Source organism: Papio anubis, chromosome 10, assembly GCF_008728515.1.
Source record: "Papio anubis isolate 15944 chromosome 10, Panubis1.0, whole genome shotgun sequence".
In the NCBI taxonomy this organism is placed as follows: Eukaryota; Metazoa; Chordata; class Mammalia; order Primates; family Cercopithecidae; genus Papio; species Papio anubis.
Genome location: NC_044985.1, coordinates 125,608,551 through 125,627,863, shown reverse-complemented (window position 1 = coordinate 125,627,863; position 19,313 = coordinate 125,608,551). Strand labels below are relative to the sequence as shown.

At 53.7% G+C, this 19,313-nt stretch overlaps 2 protein-coding genes across 7 annotated transcripts in view; one reads left to right on the top strand and one right to left on the bottom strand.

Annotated features, from left to right (window-relative positions):
* The first annotated feature begins 184 nt into the window (after positions 1–184).
* DTYMK (deoxythymidylate kinase) lies at positions 185–11,764 on the top strand. Of its 3 annotated transcripts, none has more exons than XM_003908203.4 (5): positions 185–517; positions 1,299–1,407; positions 6,817–6,907; positions 8,828–9,025; positions 11,280–11,764. In XM_003908203.4, exons 1-5 carry the CDS (start codon positions 325–327, stop codon positions 11,388–11,390), a joined length of 702 nt encoding a protein of 233 aa, XP_003908252.1. In that variant the 5' UTR covers positions 185–324; the 3' UTR covers positions 11,391–11,764. The 3 variants fall into 3 exon arrangements, with proteins under 3 accessions (XP_003908252.1, XP_003908253.1, XP_021779946.1); XM_003908204.4 differs by having other exon boundaries at positions 269–517; positions 8,900–9,025; XM_021924254.2 differs by having other exon boundaries at positions 359–517; positions 6,817–6,943.
* Positions 11,765–13,615: 1,851 nt separating this feature from the next.
* The window catches only part of ATG4B (autophagy related 4B cysteine peptidase), a 30,906-nt gene continuing 25,208 nt past the window's right edge, over positions 13,616–19,313 (bottom strand). For 2 of the 4 annotated variants that reach the window (XM_009183556.3, XM_009183557.4), the window contains 4 exons: positions 19,130–19,275; positions 16,732–16,788; positions 16,132–16,225; positions 14,860–15,289 (listed from right to left, as the gene is read on the bottom strand). In XM_009183556.3, the coding sequence (XP_009181820.2) occupies positions 15,216–15,289; positions 16,132–16,225; positions 16,732–16,788; positions 19,130–19,275 (371 nt within the window). In that variant the 3' untranslated portion in view covers positions 14,860–15,215. Of the gene's footprint in view, positions 15,290–16,131; positions 16,226–16,731; positions 16,789–17,068; positions 17,323–19,129; positions 19,276–19,313 lie in introns of those variants that run through there. The other 2 variants (XM_003908201.3, XR_002516381.2) reach the window with 2 other exon arrangements.

Sequence of the window (19,313 nt, the reverse complement as noted above, 5' to 3'; positions counted from 1 at the left end):
CCCGGGCAGCGCCCGGGAGCCCCTCCGACTCTGCCCTCCCCTCGTCCGCGCCCTGACCCAGCGTCTGCAGCCATCCAGCCCGCGCGGCGTCACCGGCTCTCCCGAAGCGAAAAGCTCTGGTAGCCCGAGGACGGAGGCCCGCACGGGACAAGGGGCACCGGTTTCCGCCCCGGAAGCCCAGGACGCTGCTCCAGCGACGGCACGGCCCAGGGCGCAGGCGCGAGTGTCGGTCCCACAGCGCGTCGCCCTCGCCCCAGCCCCGGCCAATCCCTTCGAATCCGGCTGAGGCCGGGAAATGCGAGCCAATCACGGTGCGCGCTGTTGATGGCGGCCAATGGGAGCTCCGGAAGGAGGTGTGGAGACGCAGGGGGCGGGCGGTGGACAGTCATGGCGGCCCGGCGCGGGGCTCTCATAGTGCTGGAGGGCATGGACCGCGCGGGGAAGAGCACGCAGAGCCGCAAGCTGGTGGAAACGCTGTGCGCCGCGGGCCACCGCGCCGAACTGCTCCGGTTCCCGGGTGGGTGCGCGCGGCGGGTGGGGGTGCGCGGCGGCTTTCGGCGCCTCTGCCTTCCCAGGGACTCTCTGCTCCTAAGCTTAGTTGCCTGCGGTCGACGTGCTGTGAACTGCGCGGTTTTTATTTTAAAAGATGGGCTCTCGCCGTGTCGGCCAGGCTGGAGTGCAGTGGCGCCATCTCGGCTCACGGCAGCCTGGACCTCCCGGGCTCAAGCGATCCTCCCGCCTCAGCCTCCCGGGTAGCCGGGACCACAGGCGCGCGCCACCGCGCCCGGCCCACGCTGCGTGTCTTGAAGTGCGGGGTATGGTGATGACTGACGTGTAAACCCGCGCGAAACCGTGGCTCGACCCCAAAAGTTTTCTCCAGTTCTTTTGTAGTCCATGTGTCATTTTTGTGGATGTTTCGGGTGTTGTGTTTTGTTTGATGACTGTTCGCGCTTTCAGGGGTTTTATAGCGTATATTTTAAAGTTTTCAAGTGAAGCATTGACCTTAATCCTAGGCCACCCAGTCCACAAATTTTATAAATGCTTGCTTTGAAGTCTCCACTTTCTTCCCGAGTTCTTTTTTCCTAAAGCATTTTTCATCCCAGCTTGTCTGCAGATTGCTGTTGTTTCTCAGAGAAATTCCTTTGACTTCCGCAGAAGAGCCAAGCCTGTCTAGAGATTTAGTAAAGTAAAACTCAAAGTGAGACTTGAGTCCAGGAGAAATTCAGCCCAAACTATATTGTCATGTAGAGGGAAAGCCTGATCTCACTTGTATTTTGTGTGTTTCTCTTTTTTTCTAGAAAGATCAACGGAAATCGGCAAACTTCTGAGTTCCTACTTGGAAAAGAAAAGTGACGTGGAGGATCACGCGGTGCACCTGCTTTTTTCTGCAAATCGCTGGGAACAAGTGTAAAAACCATTGTACATTGCTGCCCCTGCCCCGGCCACTTTCCTTCCTCCTGAGATACAGTGAATGCCGCACTTGATTCTGAATGACAATGACAGTCATGCTAGGGCCTCAGGTTCTTTTATTTAGCAGTCCTGTGATCAGAGGTGGTGAAGCCGCTAGTTCCCAAAGGGCACTAACGAATGCTGTTTCTTCCTCCTGCTCCCCACACCCCATAACTAATAGACTTAAGTTTTTCGGATTTTTTTAGACGGAGTTTCACTCTGTCACCAGGCAGAGGTGCGATCTCGGCTCACTGCAATCTCTGCCTCTCGGGTTCAGAGGATTCTCCTGCCTCAGCCTCCCGAATAGCTGGGACTACAGGCGCGTGCCACCACAGCCAGCTAATTTTTGTATTTTTAATTTATTTTATTTTTTAATTTAATTTTTGTATTTTTAGTAGAGACAGGGTTTCACGGTGTTGGCCAGGATGGTCTCTCTTGACCTTGTGATCTGCCTGCCTTGACCTCCTAAAGTTCTGGGATTACAGCAGGTGTGAGCCACCACACCTGGCCCCTTTTTTTTTTTTTTTTTTTTATTAAGACAAGGTATTGCTCTGTGGCCCAGGCTGGAGTGCAGTGTCACACGATCATGGCTCACTGCAGCCTCAACTTCCTAGGCTCAAGCAGTCCTCCCACCTCAGCATCCCGAGCAGGTTGGACCATGGGTGCATGCTGCCAAGCCCAGCTAATTTTTTTTTAAAGTAGAGTCAAGGTCTCACCATATCGCTCAGGCTGGTCTCAAACCCCTGGCCTCAGAGACTTAATGTTTTAAAGATAGCTTTAGGTATACAGAAAAATTGATCAAAAAGTAGAGTATGTAGAGAGCTCCCTACATACTACCCCTGTCTTCCCCCTTCCCTATTATTTATGTGCTGTATTATGTTACATTTGTTAAAATTGATAACCGATATTGATACATTAGTAACTGAAGGTTATAGTTTATATGAACTCTCCTACCACCTTTTTTGTAGTAGGTTTCCTCTTCATTCAACACTTAATGTTCATGTGTGTTCTTTCAGATGCTTTTATGTTTATATACATATGTAAAACTACTATAGTTAGAATTTTGTTTTTTAACATAAATGAGGTCATACCATACAAATTATTTGGCAACTTTCTAACTCTGCCTTACAGATTTCTGCACTTACAGATCCCCTAACTCTGCCCTTCTCATGCTTTTTCATTGCTGTAGCATGTTCTCTAGAAAAGTTGTTCCACGGTACATTTAGCCTGTTCCCTGCTGGTGAACTTTCACTGGTTCCTCCTCATCCGTGTTACATGAAACGCTGCATTATTCTCCTCTGGCTTAGCTTTGTGTCTTGCTTGGAAAGGCTATTCCCACTCGAAGTCTTAAATGAAAATGAGACAATTTTTATAATCTTTTTAACACGTCTAGATTTTATGGAGGCAATTGTTCTTCTGATTTTGCTTTTTGTGGCTTTGTAGAAAAGTGATGAAACACGTATATGTGTGCCCAATTTAAAATGAAGAATAATCCTGATTTTACTTTTAAATAATCTTATCCCAGGTACCCAAGGCTACATCTCTTTTGTCCATCTGTTCTGCTACAGGTTACTTGTTTCCCTAATAGATATTTAAGTTTCCTCTATGTCTAACCATGGCTTGGAGACAAGAGTCTCGCTGTGTTGTTCAGGTTGGAGTGCAGTGGCGCAGTCTCAGCTCACTGCAACCTCCGCCTCCCAGATTTAAGCAATTCTCCTGCCTCAGCTGCCTGAGTAGCTGGGATTACAGGCGCATACGACCATGCACAGCTAAGTTGTATGTTTTAGTAGAGATAGGGTTTCACCATGTTGGCCAGGCTGGTCTTGAACTCCTGACCTCAAGTGATCTTCCCACCTCGGCCTCCCACAGTGCTGGGATTACAGGCGTGAGCCACCATGCCCGACCAATAGTTCATGTCTTATTTTCCCTAATTAATAGTCCATTGTTTGGATGTACCATAGTTCATTCACCTACTAAAGGACATCTTTGTTGCTTCCAAGTTTTGGCAGTTATAAAACCATTATAAACATCCTCATGCAGGGTTCTGTGTGGTCATAAGGTTTCACTTCTTTTGGGTAAATGCCAGGGAATACCATTGCTTTAATATGTGGTAAGACTGTTATTTTTGTAAAGAACTGCTAAACCATGGGTGTCCAGTCTTTTGGCTTCTCTGGGCCACAGTAGAAGAACTGTCTTGGGCCACACATAAAATACACTAACAATTGCTGATGAGCTTAAAGAAAAAAATCTCATAATGTTTTAAGAAAGCTTATGGATTTGTGTTGGGCTGCATGCAGCCTGGGGGCCTCGGGTTGGACAAGCTTGTGCTAAACTGTCTTCCAGAGCGGCTGCAGCATTTTGCATTCTCCTCAGCAGTGAACGAGGGTTCCTACTGCTCCAGATCCTCACCAGCATTTGGTGGTGTCAGTGTTCGGATGTTTGCCATTCTGAAAGGGGTGTGTGGTACCTCATTGTTCTGGTTTGCGTTTCCCTGTTGACGTATGATGTGGAGTATCTTTTCATATGCTTGTTTGCCATCTGTATATCTGGTTTCATGAGGTATCTGTTAAGTGCTTTGGCCCACTCTTTTTTTTGGGACAGGGTCTCAACCAGGCTGGAGTACAGTGGCACGGTCTTGGCTCACTGCAGCCTCTACCTCCCAGGCTCAAGCGATCCTCCTGCCTTAGCCTCCCAAGTAGCTGGGACTACAGGTGCATGCCACCATGCTACGTTTTGTATTTCTTTTTTTTTTTTCCTCTTGAGACAGTTTCTTTTTCATCGCCCAGGCTGGAGTTCAGTGGGGCGATCTTGGCTCACTGCAACCTATGCCTCCCAGGTTCAAGCAATTCTCCTTTCTCAGCCTCCCAAGTAGCTGGGATGACAGGTGCCTACTACCATGCCCGGCTAATTTTTCTATTTTTTAATTAGTGATGAGGTTTCACCATGTTGGCCAGGCTGGTGTTCAACTCCTGACCTCAGGTGATCCACCCACCTCAGCCTCCCAAAGTGCTGGGATTACAGGCGTGAGCCACCGTGCCTGGCCAATTTTGTATTTTTTGAGGAGATGTGGTTTCACCATGTTGTCCAGGTTGGTCTCAAATTCCTGGCCTCAAGTGATGAACCATGCCTACGCCTCCCAAAGTGTTGGGAATATAGGCATGAGCCATCACGCCCAGCCTTGACCCACTTTTTAAGGGGGTTGGTTGTTTTCTTATTTTTGAGTTTTAAGAATTCTGTGTATGCTTGAGATACCAGTCCTTTATAAAATGTGTCTTTTATACATATTTTCTCCTATGCTGTGGTTTGTCTTTTCCTTTTTCTCTTCTTTCTTTTTTTAGACAGGGTCTCTCTTTGTCATGCAGGCTGAGTGCAGTGCACAATCACAGCTTACTGCAGCCTCGACCTCAAGTGATCTTCCCACCTCAGCCTCCCAAGTAGCTGCAACTACAGGCATGTTAACACACCTGGCTAATGTTTGTAAAATTTTTTTGTAGCGATGGAGTCTCACCATTGTTGCCCAGGCTGGTCTTGAACTCCTGGACCCAGGCAATCCTCCTGTCTTGTTTCCCAAAGTGCTGTGATTAGAGGCATGAGCCACCCTGCCCAGCCTTATTTATTTATTTTTTTTAAAGAAAAATGTCTTGCTCTGTTGCCCAGGCTGGAATGTTGTGGCATGATCACAGCTTACTGTAGCCTTAAACTCCTGGGTTCCAGTGATCCTCCTGCCTCAGCCTCTGGAGTAGCTAGGACTATAGGTGCATGCCACTATCCCTGGCTGATGTTTACATTTTTTGTAGAGATGGGGGTCTTACTGTTGTTGCTCAGGCTGGTCTCAAACACCTGGCCTGAAGGGATCCATCCCGCCAAATGGCTTCCAAAAGTGCTGGGCTCACAGGCATGAGCCACCACGCCCGGCTTCCGTTCCTTCTCTTGACTGTGTCTCTCACAAAGCAGAAAGTTTTCTATTTTCGTGAAGTCCATCTTAATCAACTCTCTCATTGGTTGTGCCTTTGGTTTTGTATCTAAACAGTCTGCCAAACCCCAGGTGATCTAAGTTTTCTCCTGTGTTATTGTCTAGGAGTTACATAGTTTTGCATTTAACATTTGAGTCTGTGATTCATTTTGTCTTTTTTTTTTTTCCCCCTTTTTGTGGAGAACGGGGTCTCGCTATATTACCCAGGCAGGTGTTGAACTCCTGGGCTCAAGCTATCCTCCTGCCTCTGCCTCCTTGAGAGCTGGGATTACAGGCATGAGCCACTGTGCCGGCCTGTGATTCATTTTGAATTTATGTTTGTGGAGGGTATACGGTCTGCTCTAATTTATGCTGTTTCATGAGGATGTCCAGTTGTTCCAGCAGCGTTTGTTGAGGAAATTGCCTTTGCGCCATTGCGTCCTTCTGCTGCTTTGTCAGAGGCCAGTTGACTCCTTATGTGGGTGCCCCTATGATTTGAAGGCCCCAGTGAGACTGGCTGAGTCGATTGAATCAGACTTTTCTTTCTCTGTCTTGAGCAGTACTTCTCACTAGTGTCGAGTCCCGTGTCTTTGTACATCCGTGATCTTGGCGGCTGTAGGGGTGATGGTGGACTTGTGGTATTTGGTAGAGAACATCCTTGCAGTCCAGGTTAGGGGTCATAAGCATGGACGAGTCACCTGCTGGCTGTACCCGCGCTTCCCCTGCCACCATCCTCTGCTCTCTTCTTTGCCTGTGCCTTCCTCTTCCTGGACAGGGTAGTGCTGGCCTTTCTGCCCAGATGGCTGACAATGCTTCCCCTTTCCCTTGCGGTGTTTCTGGAACATTGAAGTTTACCAGTTGTGTTTGTTACTATTTAGTGAGGTTATCTTTTCCATGTTGGGTTTTGTTGGAGGTGTGGGAATGGCATCTTCTGGAGAAGATCCCGACCTTTTTGGATTAAAAATAAGGTTACAAATCACTGTGCTGTATCTGTTGTCATATGAGATTTCTGAGTTGTATTGTTGGGATAAATTTTTTTTTTTTTTTTTTTGAGATGGAGTCTCGAGACGCTCCGTCACCCAGGCTGGAGTGCAGTGGTGTGATCTCGGCTCACTGCAACCTCCACCTCCTGGGTTCAAGCAGTTCTCCTGCTTCAGCCTCCTGAGAAGCTGGGATTACAGGTGCCTGCCACCATGTCCAGCTAATTTTTTGTATTTTTAGTAGAGATGGGGTTTCACCGTGTTAGCCAGGATGGTCTCGATCTCCTGACCTTGTGATCCACCCACCTCAGCCTCCCAAAGTGCTGGGATTATAGGCGTGAGCCACCACGCACGGCCTGTTGGGATAATTTAAGCTTGACAGTTCAAGGCCTGTGAAACCAGAACCAGGGCTCAGGAGCATCCTCTGTTTTTCAGGCCCTTAATTAAGGAAAAGTTGAGCCAGGGTGTGACCCTCATCGTGGACAGATATGCATTTTCTGGTGTGGCCTTCACTGGTGCCAAGGAGGTGAGTGCCACTTGGCCTCCTGTCGGGCGAGCACAGGTGTGTGGACCCAGGACTGCCCTTGAATGCGAGTACGAGTGACATGCCTCCGATTACTCTGCAGAGTTTTGTGATTCTTACATTCCTTTTATCTCTTTGCTAGATTAATTTGGTTTTATCAATAAGAAGAGCAAACATTTATGCAGCTAGAGATTGTTTCACAGATAGAACCACAGTTGTTATTTGGATTATATTTTCCACATGCTTTTCTTTTTTTTTTTCTTTGAGACGGAGTCTCATTCTCTCACCCAGGCTGGGTGCAGTGGTATGATCTCAGCTCATTGCAACCTCTGCCTCCTGGGTTCAAGCGATTATCGTGCCTCAGTCTCCCGAGTATCTGGGATTATAGGCACACGCCACCGTGCCCAGCTAATTTTTGTATTTTTAGTAGAGACGGGGTTTTCCCATGTTGGCCAGGCTGATCTCAAACTCCTGACCTCAAGTGATCCACTCATCTCGGCCTCCCAAAGTGCTGGGATGACAGGCGTGAGCCACTGCGCCCAGCGCCCGGATGCATTTTCAAAGATGGTTCATTTGTAGTACTTTTTTTTCCCCTTTTTTGCAAGAGGGGGTCTCCCTCTGTTGCCCAGGCTGGAGTGCAGTGGAACAATCAAAGCTTGCTGTAACCTTCAACTCTTGGGCCCAAGTCATCCTCCTGCCTCAGCCCCTCAAAGTGCTGGGATTACAGCTGTGAGCCACTGCGCCCAGCTCTGTCCCTTAAAGAGACAGTAAAAAGAAAGATGATGTTATTTTTCATGATAACCGCCCTCACTTTTTATTTTTATTTTATTTTTGGATGGAGTCTCGCTCTGTCACCCAGGCTGGAGTGCAGTACGCGTGGTGCGATCTCGGCTCCTGTCTCAGCCTCCCGAATAGCTGGGACTACAGGCGCCCGTCACCAAGCCTGGCTAATTTTTTGTATTTTTAGTAGAGACAGGGTTTCACCGTGTTAGCCAGGATGGTCTCGATCTCCTGACCTTGTGATCTGCCCGCCTCAGCCTCCCAAAGTGCTGGGATTACAGGTGTGAGCCACCGTGCCTGGCCACGCCCTCACTTTTTAATTCTGCCATTTCTCATGTGTTAGCTTGAGTTCTTCCCCTCTGAAGTATTAAGTTGTATAATAAGGAGAACAAGACTCATGATTCCTTTGCTTCTTCCTGCTGTGCGGATCGACTGACAGCCACAGGCCCTGTGGGAGGTGCTGGTGGACGCCTCCCTCAGCTCATGGTGCTGTTGTGTGATGTGTGACCTGGAGTCACAGCCTTTCCAGTCCTACCTTTCCTCCGGGAACAGGACAGCATTTGGAGGGAGATGGGATGAGTAAGGGAGGGACAGAGGGTGTTTGCACAGCCCTGGCAAGGAGGGCCAGTGGGGGAGGCTGGGCTGGCACACAGCAGGCTCTAGGAGTTTGTCTCCTTCCTGCTCTTCCATGGGGGATGAGACCCTGGCCTGTGTATGGCAGAAAGGACACTGCCAAGGACCCCGTGCCTGTGTCCGGACCCAGCTGCTCTTTGCCGTAGGCGTCCTAGGCCGGGGGTCTCCAGGGGCTCTGTACATAGGCTGTTTCCTCCTGGCCACCGGGCCTGTAGCTGCGCTGGGAGGGCCTCCGTGGAGCCTGGGCTGTGGGTGGCGGGGACCGGGAGCCATTCTACCTGCCTGCGTTTCTGTCCACTTGTTTGTTTACAAAGGAAAAACGAGAAGGTGACATTGGAGAAAGCAAAACCTTTAATTTGAGGTTTTAAAAATTAAACACGAGCCACCATATAAACAGTCTCACGTCTTGGTGCCTCACCAAATGTCCCCAAATTTTTTCCCGTTTTTATGACTTTTGAAACAAAAACCTAGACCACACTAAGTTTTAACTGTTGGGTTCTTTGTTGGCAGAATTTTTCCCTAGATTGGTGTAAACAGCCAGACGTGGGCCTTCCCAAACCCGACCTGATCCTGTTCCTCCAGTTACAGTTGGCAGATGCTGCCAAGCGGGGAGCGTATGGCCATGAGCGCTACGAGAACAGGGCTTTCCAGGAGCGGGCCCTCCAGTGTTTCTACCAGCTCATGAGAGACACGACTTTGAACTGGAAGGTGAGAATCCCAGAACTGCACAGTAGGAACCGTCGAGCAGTGGCTTAGGATTACACCCTGTGGTGACTGGCACAGGCGCACCCGTAGAGCTGCTGCCGTTCTGTCTGGTCTTCCCAGATGCGGAGCCCCGGGAGTAGTCGTTCAGGGGTTCTCAGTGCCAGCAAATTCTTTTTTTTGAGACAGAGTCTTGCTCTGTCGCCCAGGCTGGGGTGCAGTGGCGCCATCTCGGCTCACTGCAACCTCCACTTCCTGGGTTCAAGTGATTCTCCTGCCTCAGCCTCCCGAGTAGCTGGGATTACAGGCACCTGTCATCATGCCTGGCTAACTTTTTTTGCATTTTTGTAGAGACAAGGTTTCTCCACTTTGGTCAGGCTGGTCTCCAACTCTTGACCTCAGGCGATCTGTACGTCTCGGCCTCCCAAAGTATTGGGTTTATAGGTGTGAGCCACTGCACCTGGCCAGTGCCAGCAAATTCTAATCCGGTGAGTTTTGCTAAATGTTGACATTTGGCGCTTTGTCTGGTGGGTCAGGTGAGAGTCTGCGCAATCCTCCACAGCCTCAGCCCCTCTTCAGACATGAGTGCCAGGCTGTTCCTGCCACTGTGTCCTCTGGTGCGGGCCTCCCACTGGGCGTGGGCGCTGCGGCCGCACCTGGCTGAGTTCAGGAGGGTGCCGTGTGCTGGCTTTCCCTTCAGCTCTGCCTCCTTCAGTCTCAGCAGTCCCAGGTCTGGCTCTACTCTGTCTACTCCCAGGACGCTGGACTCTCCCCTCCCAGTGGACACGCAGGCACGCCTCTGCTCCTCCCAACCGCAGCCCCCACCTCTCCCCCAGACTCCAGTCACCTGTGCCCACCACTGCCCACGTGGCCTCTTTCCAGACAGCAGCCACAGCTTCTGGCACATCCGGCGCCAGCACTGTCGTTGTGGCCACGGCCCACAGAGCTTCTGTCCCTTGAGCTCCACACAGCAGTGCTTGAGGGCCTGCCCCAGCCTGACCAGCTGTGCCTGCAGATGATGCTGGTCACAGCTTTTCGTTTCCCGGAACACAGGCGGGATAGCAGCACCCTTTTCTGGCCGTGCGGCCTTCCCTCTGGCAGTCAGCTGCCCAGAGAGGCTCATCTTGGGTGGTTCTGGGCGACAGCTGTGTGGCTGTACAGTGGCCGGTGAGTGGCATCTGGGAAGGTGGCTTTTGTGCAGGGAGTCACTCTCCTTCCATCACAGTCACACCTCATGAAATGGTTAGACTCTTCCGAGTGCCTTCTACGCTTCTGGCAGATTTTCTAGAATTTGCTGTTGAGGTTGAGGTTCAGAGATGTGTGGGGTATCCCGGAAATCTCTCAAGAAGCTTGAGAAGGGTCCTGCGCCACCTGACAGCAGAAGCCGGGATGCCGTTGAGACTCCAGTGCTTCTGAGTTCCTCTCACTGCTTTCCTTCTCACTGCTTTCCTTCTGGTGGAGAGGAGGCCGTCCCGCGTGCTCATGCCCTCCCCACGTTCCTCGCACCATTCACGCCATTGTGCGGCACAGCTGTTAGAACCAAATTCATCTTCCCCTCAGGGACGGGTCAGGCCCAGTGTTGCATCGGTCCTGTCTGGCTGCTGTGGAACTTCCTTACGTTCTAGGCAGTGCCCAGGAGTGTGGGCAGGGCAGGGTCTGCCCTCTGTGCTTCCCACTCACTGCTTGCGAGCTGGAGGGACAGTCGCCTCGACCTGGTGGGCTGGGTGGGCCTGGCTGTGCTGAGGGCTATGCCTCACTCCTGCAAGTGGGCACTCATCGGGGTTGGGGTCACAAGGAGGCTCAGGTCGGCTGAGAGCAGGAGTGGGCAGTTGGCACATCATGTTTCTCCTGCATCAGGGCTGTGGCAGGAATGCTGGGTGGCTTTGTACCGTGGGCACTATCAAGGTTGAGGTTCAGAGACGTGTGGGGTATCCCGGAGGTCACCACACTGCCAGGAGGTTCAGGTTGGCCTTCCAGAGCCTGGCCTGTGTGAAATCCGCACAAGCACAGAGGACAGAATGAAACATGGTGTTGTTTTGAGACAGGGTCTTACTGCGTCACCCAGACTAGAGTACAGTGGTGCCAATTTTTTTGCAGAGGTTAGGTGTCCCTGTGTAGCCCAGGCTGGTCTTGAACTCCTGGGTACAAGCAGTCCTCCCTCGTGGGCCTCCCAAAGTGCTGGGATTACAGGTGTGGGCTCCCGTGCCCAGCCTGGAACGTGCTGATGAGCCTCTTTCTCCCGAAACCCCGGTGGGAACAGATGGTGGATGCTTCCAAAAGCATTGAAGCTGTCCACGAGGACATCTGTGCGCTCTCTGAGGACGCCATCCGCACTGCCACAGAGAAGCCACTGGGGGAGCTGTGGAAGTGACCCGAGGCTGCCCACTGGAGACGCCTCTCCCTGTAGTCCCTCGAGAGGTGGGAGACCCGCGGAAGGCCCCGTCTCCAGCGGTATCCAGATCCCACGACTTCAGGAGCTCTTTCTCGGCAGCAGAGATCTGCAGGCTGCCTCTTCTGCCCCGGGCGGGGGTGTGGTGGGGACCTTGGCAGTATAGACATGAGCAGAGTGATGGAGCAGTCTCCTGCCCTCTCGCTGCCATCAGTGTCCTGATGGTACTCTGTTGTATTTTTTACTGAAGTTCAGTGATAACTCTGAGTAGTTTCATTGTGATCACTGTAAATGGTAATCAGTTGGAATTCTCCTAAATGTCTTCTAGACACTAGTAAAAATTGACCTGAAAATTGTTTGTGGAACGCTTCACTTTTCTTAGACTAAGGACAGAGCTGGCTTTGAATGGGAGAGAAGCGCCTTCATTGGGCCCAGTAGTGCCTTTCTGGACCTTAGTTCCTGCCTAGTTGAGGGAGTCCCACTGTGGGTCTGAACGGTTGCAGCCATGCCCTGGGCTCCAGCCAGGCTACGTCCGAGTGTCATCACAGCTTACATCCTGAACTCACCGAAGTTAACTCTGCTATTTTCATTGCAACCCTGGAGCTTAACTTTTCATCCTATCCCTTGGAAACAGGGTCTCACTGTCACCCAGGCTGGAGTGCAGTGGCACGATCGTGGCTCACTGCAGCCTTCTGCAGACCTGCTGGGCTCATTCAGCCTCCTGAGTAGGTAGGCCTACAGGCCTTCACCATGCCTGGCTAATGTTTTTATTTTTTGTAGACAGGATTTTGCTATGTTGCCAGCCAGGCTCATCTCAAACTCCTGGGCTCAAGTGATCCACCTGCCTCGGCCTCCCAAAGTGCTGGGAGTACAGGCATGAGCCACCGTGCCTGGCCCATTGCATTCCCTTTTAAGTGACACTTGGAATGATTTGACACTCCTGGTAGAATCTGTCCCACAGAGCACTTTTTGGGTAGAGAGCAGCATACAGTGTGCTGGAGTGGAAGGCAGGCAGGGTCCCCCATCTGTGGGGGCAGCAGCTGTGGGTCTCAGTACCCTTCTGTGGCCAAGAGACAAATCCAGGCAAAACAAAAGGATTTCACTTGGGTAAGCATTGCCAGGGGCTGTGGGATGGGCCTGGGTGAGGAACCTTCAGATGGGAGACCTTTCTGGACTATCCAGGTGGGCCCAGTGTCATCACAGGGGCCTTTTTCTGTTGTCTTAAGACGAGGTCTGGCTCTGTCGCCCAGGCTGGAGTGCAGTGGTGCAGTCTTGACTCACTAGCCTCTCTTTCCTGGGCTCAAGTGATCCTCCCCCCTTAGCCTCCCAAAGTGCTGGGATTACAGGCTGGTGCCATCATGCCTGGCCCATCACAGGGGTCCGCCTAACAGGGAGGCAGGCCGTTCGAGTCAGGAAGTGAGATGCCAGCAACAGAAGCTGGAGAGATGCCATGTTGCTGGCTGTGAGGTTGGAAGAAAGCGCCATGAGCCAAGCAGTTTCTGGCATCCAGGAGCTAGAAAAGACACAGCAATGTTCTCCCCTAGAGGAGCAGCCCTGCCCACGGCACGAGGTGGCTGTCTGCCCTCCAGGTCTGGAAGAGGCTGTGCTGTTTCAGGCACTGAATGTGGTCATCTTCTAGGGCAGCCACAGGAAGCAAGTAAGAGCATCTCAGAGGCTGCAAGTCCTCAGCCAGCTCACCAGGGCCCCAGCAGTGCCCCCTCCTGTCTGGCTTTGGGCCCTTCGCACCTATACCAGGACTGCCCACAGGGACGCATTGGCCAGAGGGAGCGAAGTCCTCACTAAGCCCCCTGCTGTGCCCCAGACATGGCCCTCCCACAGGCCAGGCCAGTCACTACTCGCTTGGGGAAGGCTTTGCTGTGATTCAAATTGAGCCAAACCTACAACTCAGGGCACTTTCTGCAACTTCCTCCTGTTGAAGAATGGGAACCATTTTACTTTCCTAAAATCCTAGTTTCCTTGCACTTTTTCCTTCTAGGGTTGTATGAGAGGGCGGATGTCACGGCTCACAGACAGCCAGGCTACAGGCAGGACAGGCCGCCTGCCAGGGCTGGGGACGTACCTGCTCAGGCTCCCACAGCCCACCACGCAGGCAGCCACATCCTTTACGTGATGCTATGGGCTGAAACATTCACTTGGTTTTTTTCTGGAAATCACAATTATAACTTGAGGAAAAAATAGACACAAGGTTTGTTTTCTACTGAAACTTATTATTTGCCATTAAGAATTGCAAACTATACTACTACGAATGAACAACATTCTCTTCATTAAGCCTTTTTCAAAACACACAAGAAAAAGCTCCCCTTTGGTCAAGGTGTTCCACACTCCCACTACAGCAGGCCCCCACAGCTCCCAGCACAGCGGTGCACCATGGACTCAGACGCAGAGCCCAAGGAATGAAGATCGCCCCAGCCTTCCCTCCTTCCCCACCCCAACTACACCCAAGGGAGAAAGGATATGAGGAAATAAAACTATGTCTTGGGGGGGGACTGGGGATGGTGTCCTCTGCTACCCAGGTGGGCCACTCACTGCAGAGCGGGCGGCGTGTGTCCTGAGGGGATCTCTGGTCCCCACACCTATACAAGCAGCAGCAGCGAGTCCTGCCAACGCCACAGTAGGTACTCATGAGAAAGGTGCCCATGCTCGCCGTGCCCACGCTCCCCAAGCCCTCCTGTTTACATTCCCTAGTGGGGCAAAGCCACTTCCCCAGGAAGGCAGCACAGCAGCGGGGCAGAGTGCACTCCGGGACCCAGGACAGCAGGTTACACAGGGTCAGGTGGTGGTGGGTTCTGGAATCAGGGCTGAGGTTCCAGAAATGCCACCAGGGGATGCCACCCTGTGATGTCTGCCCATCACACACCACAAGGCTCGGGTGGTTTTCCCCTTTTGGCCCTAAACCACCTAACACCTCAGTGACACAGGAGGGCAATTCTCAGCAAGGCAAGGACACAGGGAAGGCTCCTAGGAGAAGCACACTGTCCACCCTCAAGCCCGACTGTCACAGGTGGAGGCCCCGCCCCACCCCTCGCCACACCTGGGGAAGCCACCACAGAATGCCACAGCCCTGGAAAGGGACACTCTGAGGACAGGCACTCTAGCAGCAGCCCCAGGACAGCCAGCCGCCCTTCTGCCCAGGCTGCCCACGCCGTGTCCTCTGCACGCCATCTTCAGGTTTCCCACACACCCACTTCCTGAATACTTCTCTCCCCAAAGCAACCTTTGCCTTTGTTCCTCCGACCTCATCTCCCACTGAGGTCGCCCTTGGTAACCAGGCTGGGCAGAGAACACAGCCATGGGCGCCCCCTCGAGAGCAGCCCGGTCCTTGGGCGTGGGGCCGCAGCGTGGCTGCTGCTCCTCTCACGCCAGCCTGCACAGGTCTTCTGAGACTGACTCAGGAAGCGCCCCAGAAATTCATGTCTGTGTCTGACAACTTCAAACAGGACTTTAATTCCAAACCAACCACAGAACCGGCGCCTGGGAGCAAGTGGGACTGAGGCCCAGGCGCTAACGCGGGGCTGGCAGTGTCCAGAGAACGCTCTGGAAGCTCCTGACAGACGGCTCCGTGTGCAGATGCACAGGCCCTGACGGGCACTCTGAGCTGGGCAGTCGGACACCAAGCAGTAAGGCCTCCCGGGCAGCGCAGCCTCAGTCCACGAGCAGAGCGGGTGGCCCTCTTGGGGGAGGCAGCACGGGGCGCGGCCCTCAGCAGGCGAGCGGGCGGGATGGATGAAGTGGGGCGGCACCAGGAGCCCCAGGCTCTCACAGGTGCCACCCCCAACCCCAGAATTTTCAAAGGGACAGGATTTCAAAGTCTTCATCTTCTGAGTCGAAGAATCTTTCCAGTCGCTCTACATCAGAAGAATCTAGAAGGAACAGGACATAGCTCATCAGGCATCTCAGGTGGGCTACTTCCGTGTGAGTCAAGTGCCCTTGGCATGGGGCAGACCGAGCAGCACCTGCTCTGCAGCCCCACCCTGAGGGGCCCACAGACAGCTGTCCCCAAGCAGCTGTGAAAAGGCCCAGGGTTGTGGAGACCTGCGAATATGGGGGGAGGGAGCAGGGAAGAGGAGCGGGGCAGGGTGAGAAAGACGGGGGCGGCCGGCACAATCTCAGGCCTGAGAGGGCCTCTGTCCTGTGTCTCCCACGCTGCACCCTGACCCTCGTGGTCATCAGGAGTGGTTCCACTGTCACTGCCTTGTAGAGCTTCTCATGGTGAGACAGGTACGAGGAGGACAAGCTCGCGGCCACACACTCGCTTCACTGCACGAGCCCAGGCCGGATCCTTCGGCACGTTAGCCATGGTCCAAGGGGTCTACGCCACCCATGGCCAGTGGTGCCCACGTGGACGAGTCCCCCACCCAGGACTGCGTCACCACAGAGTCTGTGTGTTCTGTCTGCTCCAGAGCCGTGAGGACCCCATGGGAGCACGCCCAGCTCCACAGTGCCCTGGGCAGGCAGCGCGGGTGGGGAAGGCGAGGGGGGTCCCAGGTTGCTGGGCGCAGGCTTGGAGGAGAGGACGCTCCACTCTGCCCCTGGTCTCACAGGCAAACCACTGCCAAGTGCTCACAGTTGAGGCTCACACACACCTTAATAGTCAAAACCAACGGGGCCAGGACTGGGGAAGCAAGGGCACAGACCGCACCCCCGAGGGACCCCACCTCCGAGGGACCCCACCTGGACTTGGCCCTGCAGCCGCAGTTCTCACCTAGGGACAGGTTCAGGACATCGGGGCAGGCCAGGTGTGAAGGCTGCTGCTCCACCAGCTCAAACATGGGCAGGGCGCCTCCGAGCAGAGACAGCTGTTAGTGAGACATGGTCATTAGGGGCAGCCTCACCCCAGTGCTTGCTGCAGCCAAGAGAAAGGGGCCAAACCTGACTGTCATTCCACTTCACTGATGAGAACAGAGGCAGCTTCCACACTAACGGCTACACGAGGACCCAATGTGGCGATAACACACAGTCTGACCACGATGGCAGAGGGGGGTGGGCCACACGCACTCAGCCAGCGCAGCTCGGCACCCCATCACCACCCCCATCTCAACAGGAGATGGATGAGGACACTGGAAATCCCATTCTAAAGTCAACACGCAACACCCGTCCCCAGGGCTGTTCACCGTGTTGCCAGGTGGGCGATCCAGGACACCCCACCCCGTTCAGCTGCACAGCTGTGCCAGGCAGGACAAAGCTCCCCCCAGCCCGGTGAGGCTGCCTGAGACCTGGACGCTGGCCTTCGGCCCCTGCACACCCTGCTGCCTGTCTCCCTGGGTGTTTCAGCTCGGCTGTGGGTGGTGGGGCGGCTACAAACCTTTTTGACTTGCTGGCACCAGTCATTGAAGTCGTCTTCAGTCTTACAGAAAAACCCCTAAAACGAAATGACTATGAGCAGAGCAGTACACCCACATCTGCTGTCGGCGAAAAGGCAGGGGCTTCCGTTCCCCCGGCCAGTGGCGCAGCAAAGGCCCCCAGCGTGCACGTGCTGGACACTCCGGCCTGTCTCGCCTCCTGGGGCCGGGAAGGGAGCCCCGAGGGTGCCCTGTGCACGGCCCGCTGCACCAGTGCCCAGCTCCCCTCAGGTTCCACTATGTTGCTCTGCCTTGATTCACCCATGAGATGGTATGTGGTGTGCATTTGTTAGGCCTCACCGAATCTTCCAGGAATGAGGCAGGTTATGAGTTAGGGCCAAGTGGAGAGCTCTTCTCTCTGCGACTGTGAGGCAGGGCCGCTGGGTCTCAGCCTTCACCCAGCATCTCCCTGGAAGCTTGGTGGCAACTGGTGGCAAAGGCCACTGAGAACTGCCACGGGGAGCTTCCTGCTGAGGAGACAGGGGACCTGCCGAGGATCACCCTAATCACATCCTTAAAGCTGCCGCCTGTAACGACAGTCACTAGGAAGCCGCCTGTAACGACAGTCACTAGGGATTAATGCTGCCAGACGTGCCGATGTTAACACAGGAAGAAAAAGAAACGGGGAAAACAAAGACAAAATGGGAGAAGTTCAAACTGGGCACTCCCTTCCTCTGAAGACGCCGTTTCCGCGGCCCCGGCTCATGTGGGAGCACTCTCCCCGGGGGACAGGGGACGTTCCTCCTCCTCACGGGTGAGGACAGTTATCCCACCGGGCGGCCCCTTTGGTCTCAACTCCTCAACGTTCGCGCGTCCGCTCCCATCTCTAGCCTGACCTGACTGAGAGACTGCCAATCACTGTAAGCCACCAAGCTGCATTTACGGTAACAAACATACTTAATTCTAGTTAGACGACGTATTCGTGACTAGGTTCTGGTAAGAAGTGTGAGCCAGGCCGGGCGCGGTGGCTCACGCCTGTAATCCCAGCACTTTGGGAGGCCGAGACGGGTGGACCACGAGGTCAGGAGATCGAGACCAGCCTGGCTAACACAGTGAAACCCCATCTCTGTTAAAAATACAAAAAATTAGCCGGGCATGGTGCCGGGAGCCTGTAGTCCCAGCTACTCAGGAGGCTGAGGAAGGAGAATGGCGTGAACCCGGGAGGCGGAGCTTGCAGTGAGCTGAGATCGCACCACTCACCCCAGCCTGGGTGACAGAGCGAGACTCCATCTCAAAAAAAAAAAAAAAAAAAAAAAGTGTGAGCCACAGAGTTCTAGCCCATGTTCCCCACTCCTGCCACCCTGCCCAGCAGGTGCATAGAGTGCAGTGTGCGCTCTGGGGCTGTGCCACAGCTCAGAGACTGTGCCATTTCAGGCCCAGATCTGCCTTCTTCCTCCTAAACGGGGCAGAGCATCCACAACAGAGCCCCTGACTCAGTTAACTGCTCCCCTAAGCATGTCACTGTCATTCATGATTTCTAGGGGCTTTTCTTTGGTCTCTTTCCCCATCAAATATATTTGAGGGCAGGCAGGTCTGCATAAATCACACACCAAAAATCACAACTAGGTAATCAAAATGGAAAAACAGGGAAGCTCGTTCTTAGGAAATCCCCCAGAGAGGTCAAGTCAGAGCCTCCGGAAAACAAAAGGTGGTGCAGGAGGGGGTGGAGGGGCCGCTCGTGTCTGTGTGGGTGTGAGGAAGGGGGCACAGGAAGGGGTGGAGGGGCCGCCCGCGTGTTTAAACGTGGGTGTGAGGAAGGGGGCGCAGGAGTGGGTGGAGGAGCCGCCCGTGTGTCTGTGTGGGTGTGAGGAAGGGGGCACAGGAGGGGGTGGAGGGGCCGCCCGTGTGTTTAAACGTGGGTGTGAGGAAGGGGGCACAGGAGGGGGTGGAGGGGCCGCCCGTGTGTTTAAACGTGGGTGTGAGGAAGAGGGCGCAGGAGGGGGTGGAGGGGCCGCCCGTGTGTCTGTGTGGGTGTGAGGAAGAGGGCACAGGAGGGGGTGGAGGAGCCGCCCGCGTGTTTAAATGTAGGTGTGAGGGGAACACACCATGGCTCATACTCATCCACGCACACTCAGCACGTGCCCACACGCTCACGCCCAGACACACCCTCTCCGGGCCACTCGAAGGCCATGAAGGCTGCGCAGGAGGTGGTGCCTGGGGGAGGGACGTGAAGGTGCGAGGACACGGTTCAGGCTCTTGTGCCCTTCAGAATCCCAACCCCGTGAACGCAGTACTCATCCCAACACGTTGAAAAAAAAACAAAATGCAAAAATCTGAAGATTTTCCTCGTCATTCCCAAACAGCATTCAGTACAAGACGACTGGGAATACGGGCCTGAGTGCTCAGGAGACCGCCACGTACCACAGCGATGGACGGGTCGAGCTCCGCGATGCTCATGCGGCATGGCGGGTGCTGGCAGTGGAAGCTCTCGTCCGGGATGAAGCAGCTGCCAGTGGGCTCCACGGCCGGCTGCGTGGTGTGGGGGTCCAGGTAGATGAGCTCCTCACCTGGGAGGACGAGGCAGGCAGGCAGATGGGCGGCCGAG

Coding starts and splice junctions, on each gene's coding strand:
- DTYMK (XM_003908203.4), top strand. CDS start 325: ATGGCGGCCAATGGGAGCTCCGGAAGGAGGTGTGGAGACGCAGGGGGC. Junction 518..1,298: donor CGAACTGCTCCGGTTCCCGG/GTGGGTGCGCGC, acceptor CTTTTTTTCTAG/AAAGATCAACGGAAATCGGC. Junction 9,026..11,279: donor ACACGACTTTGAACTGGAAG/GTGAGAATCCCA, acceptor CGGTGGGAACAG/ATGGTGGATGCTTCCAAAAG.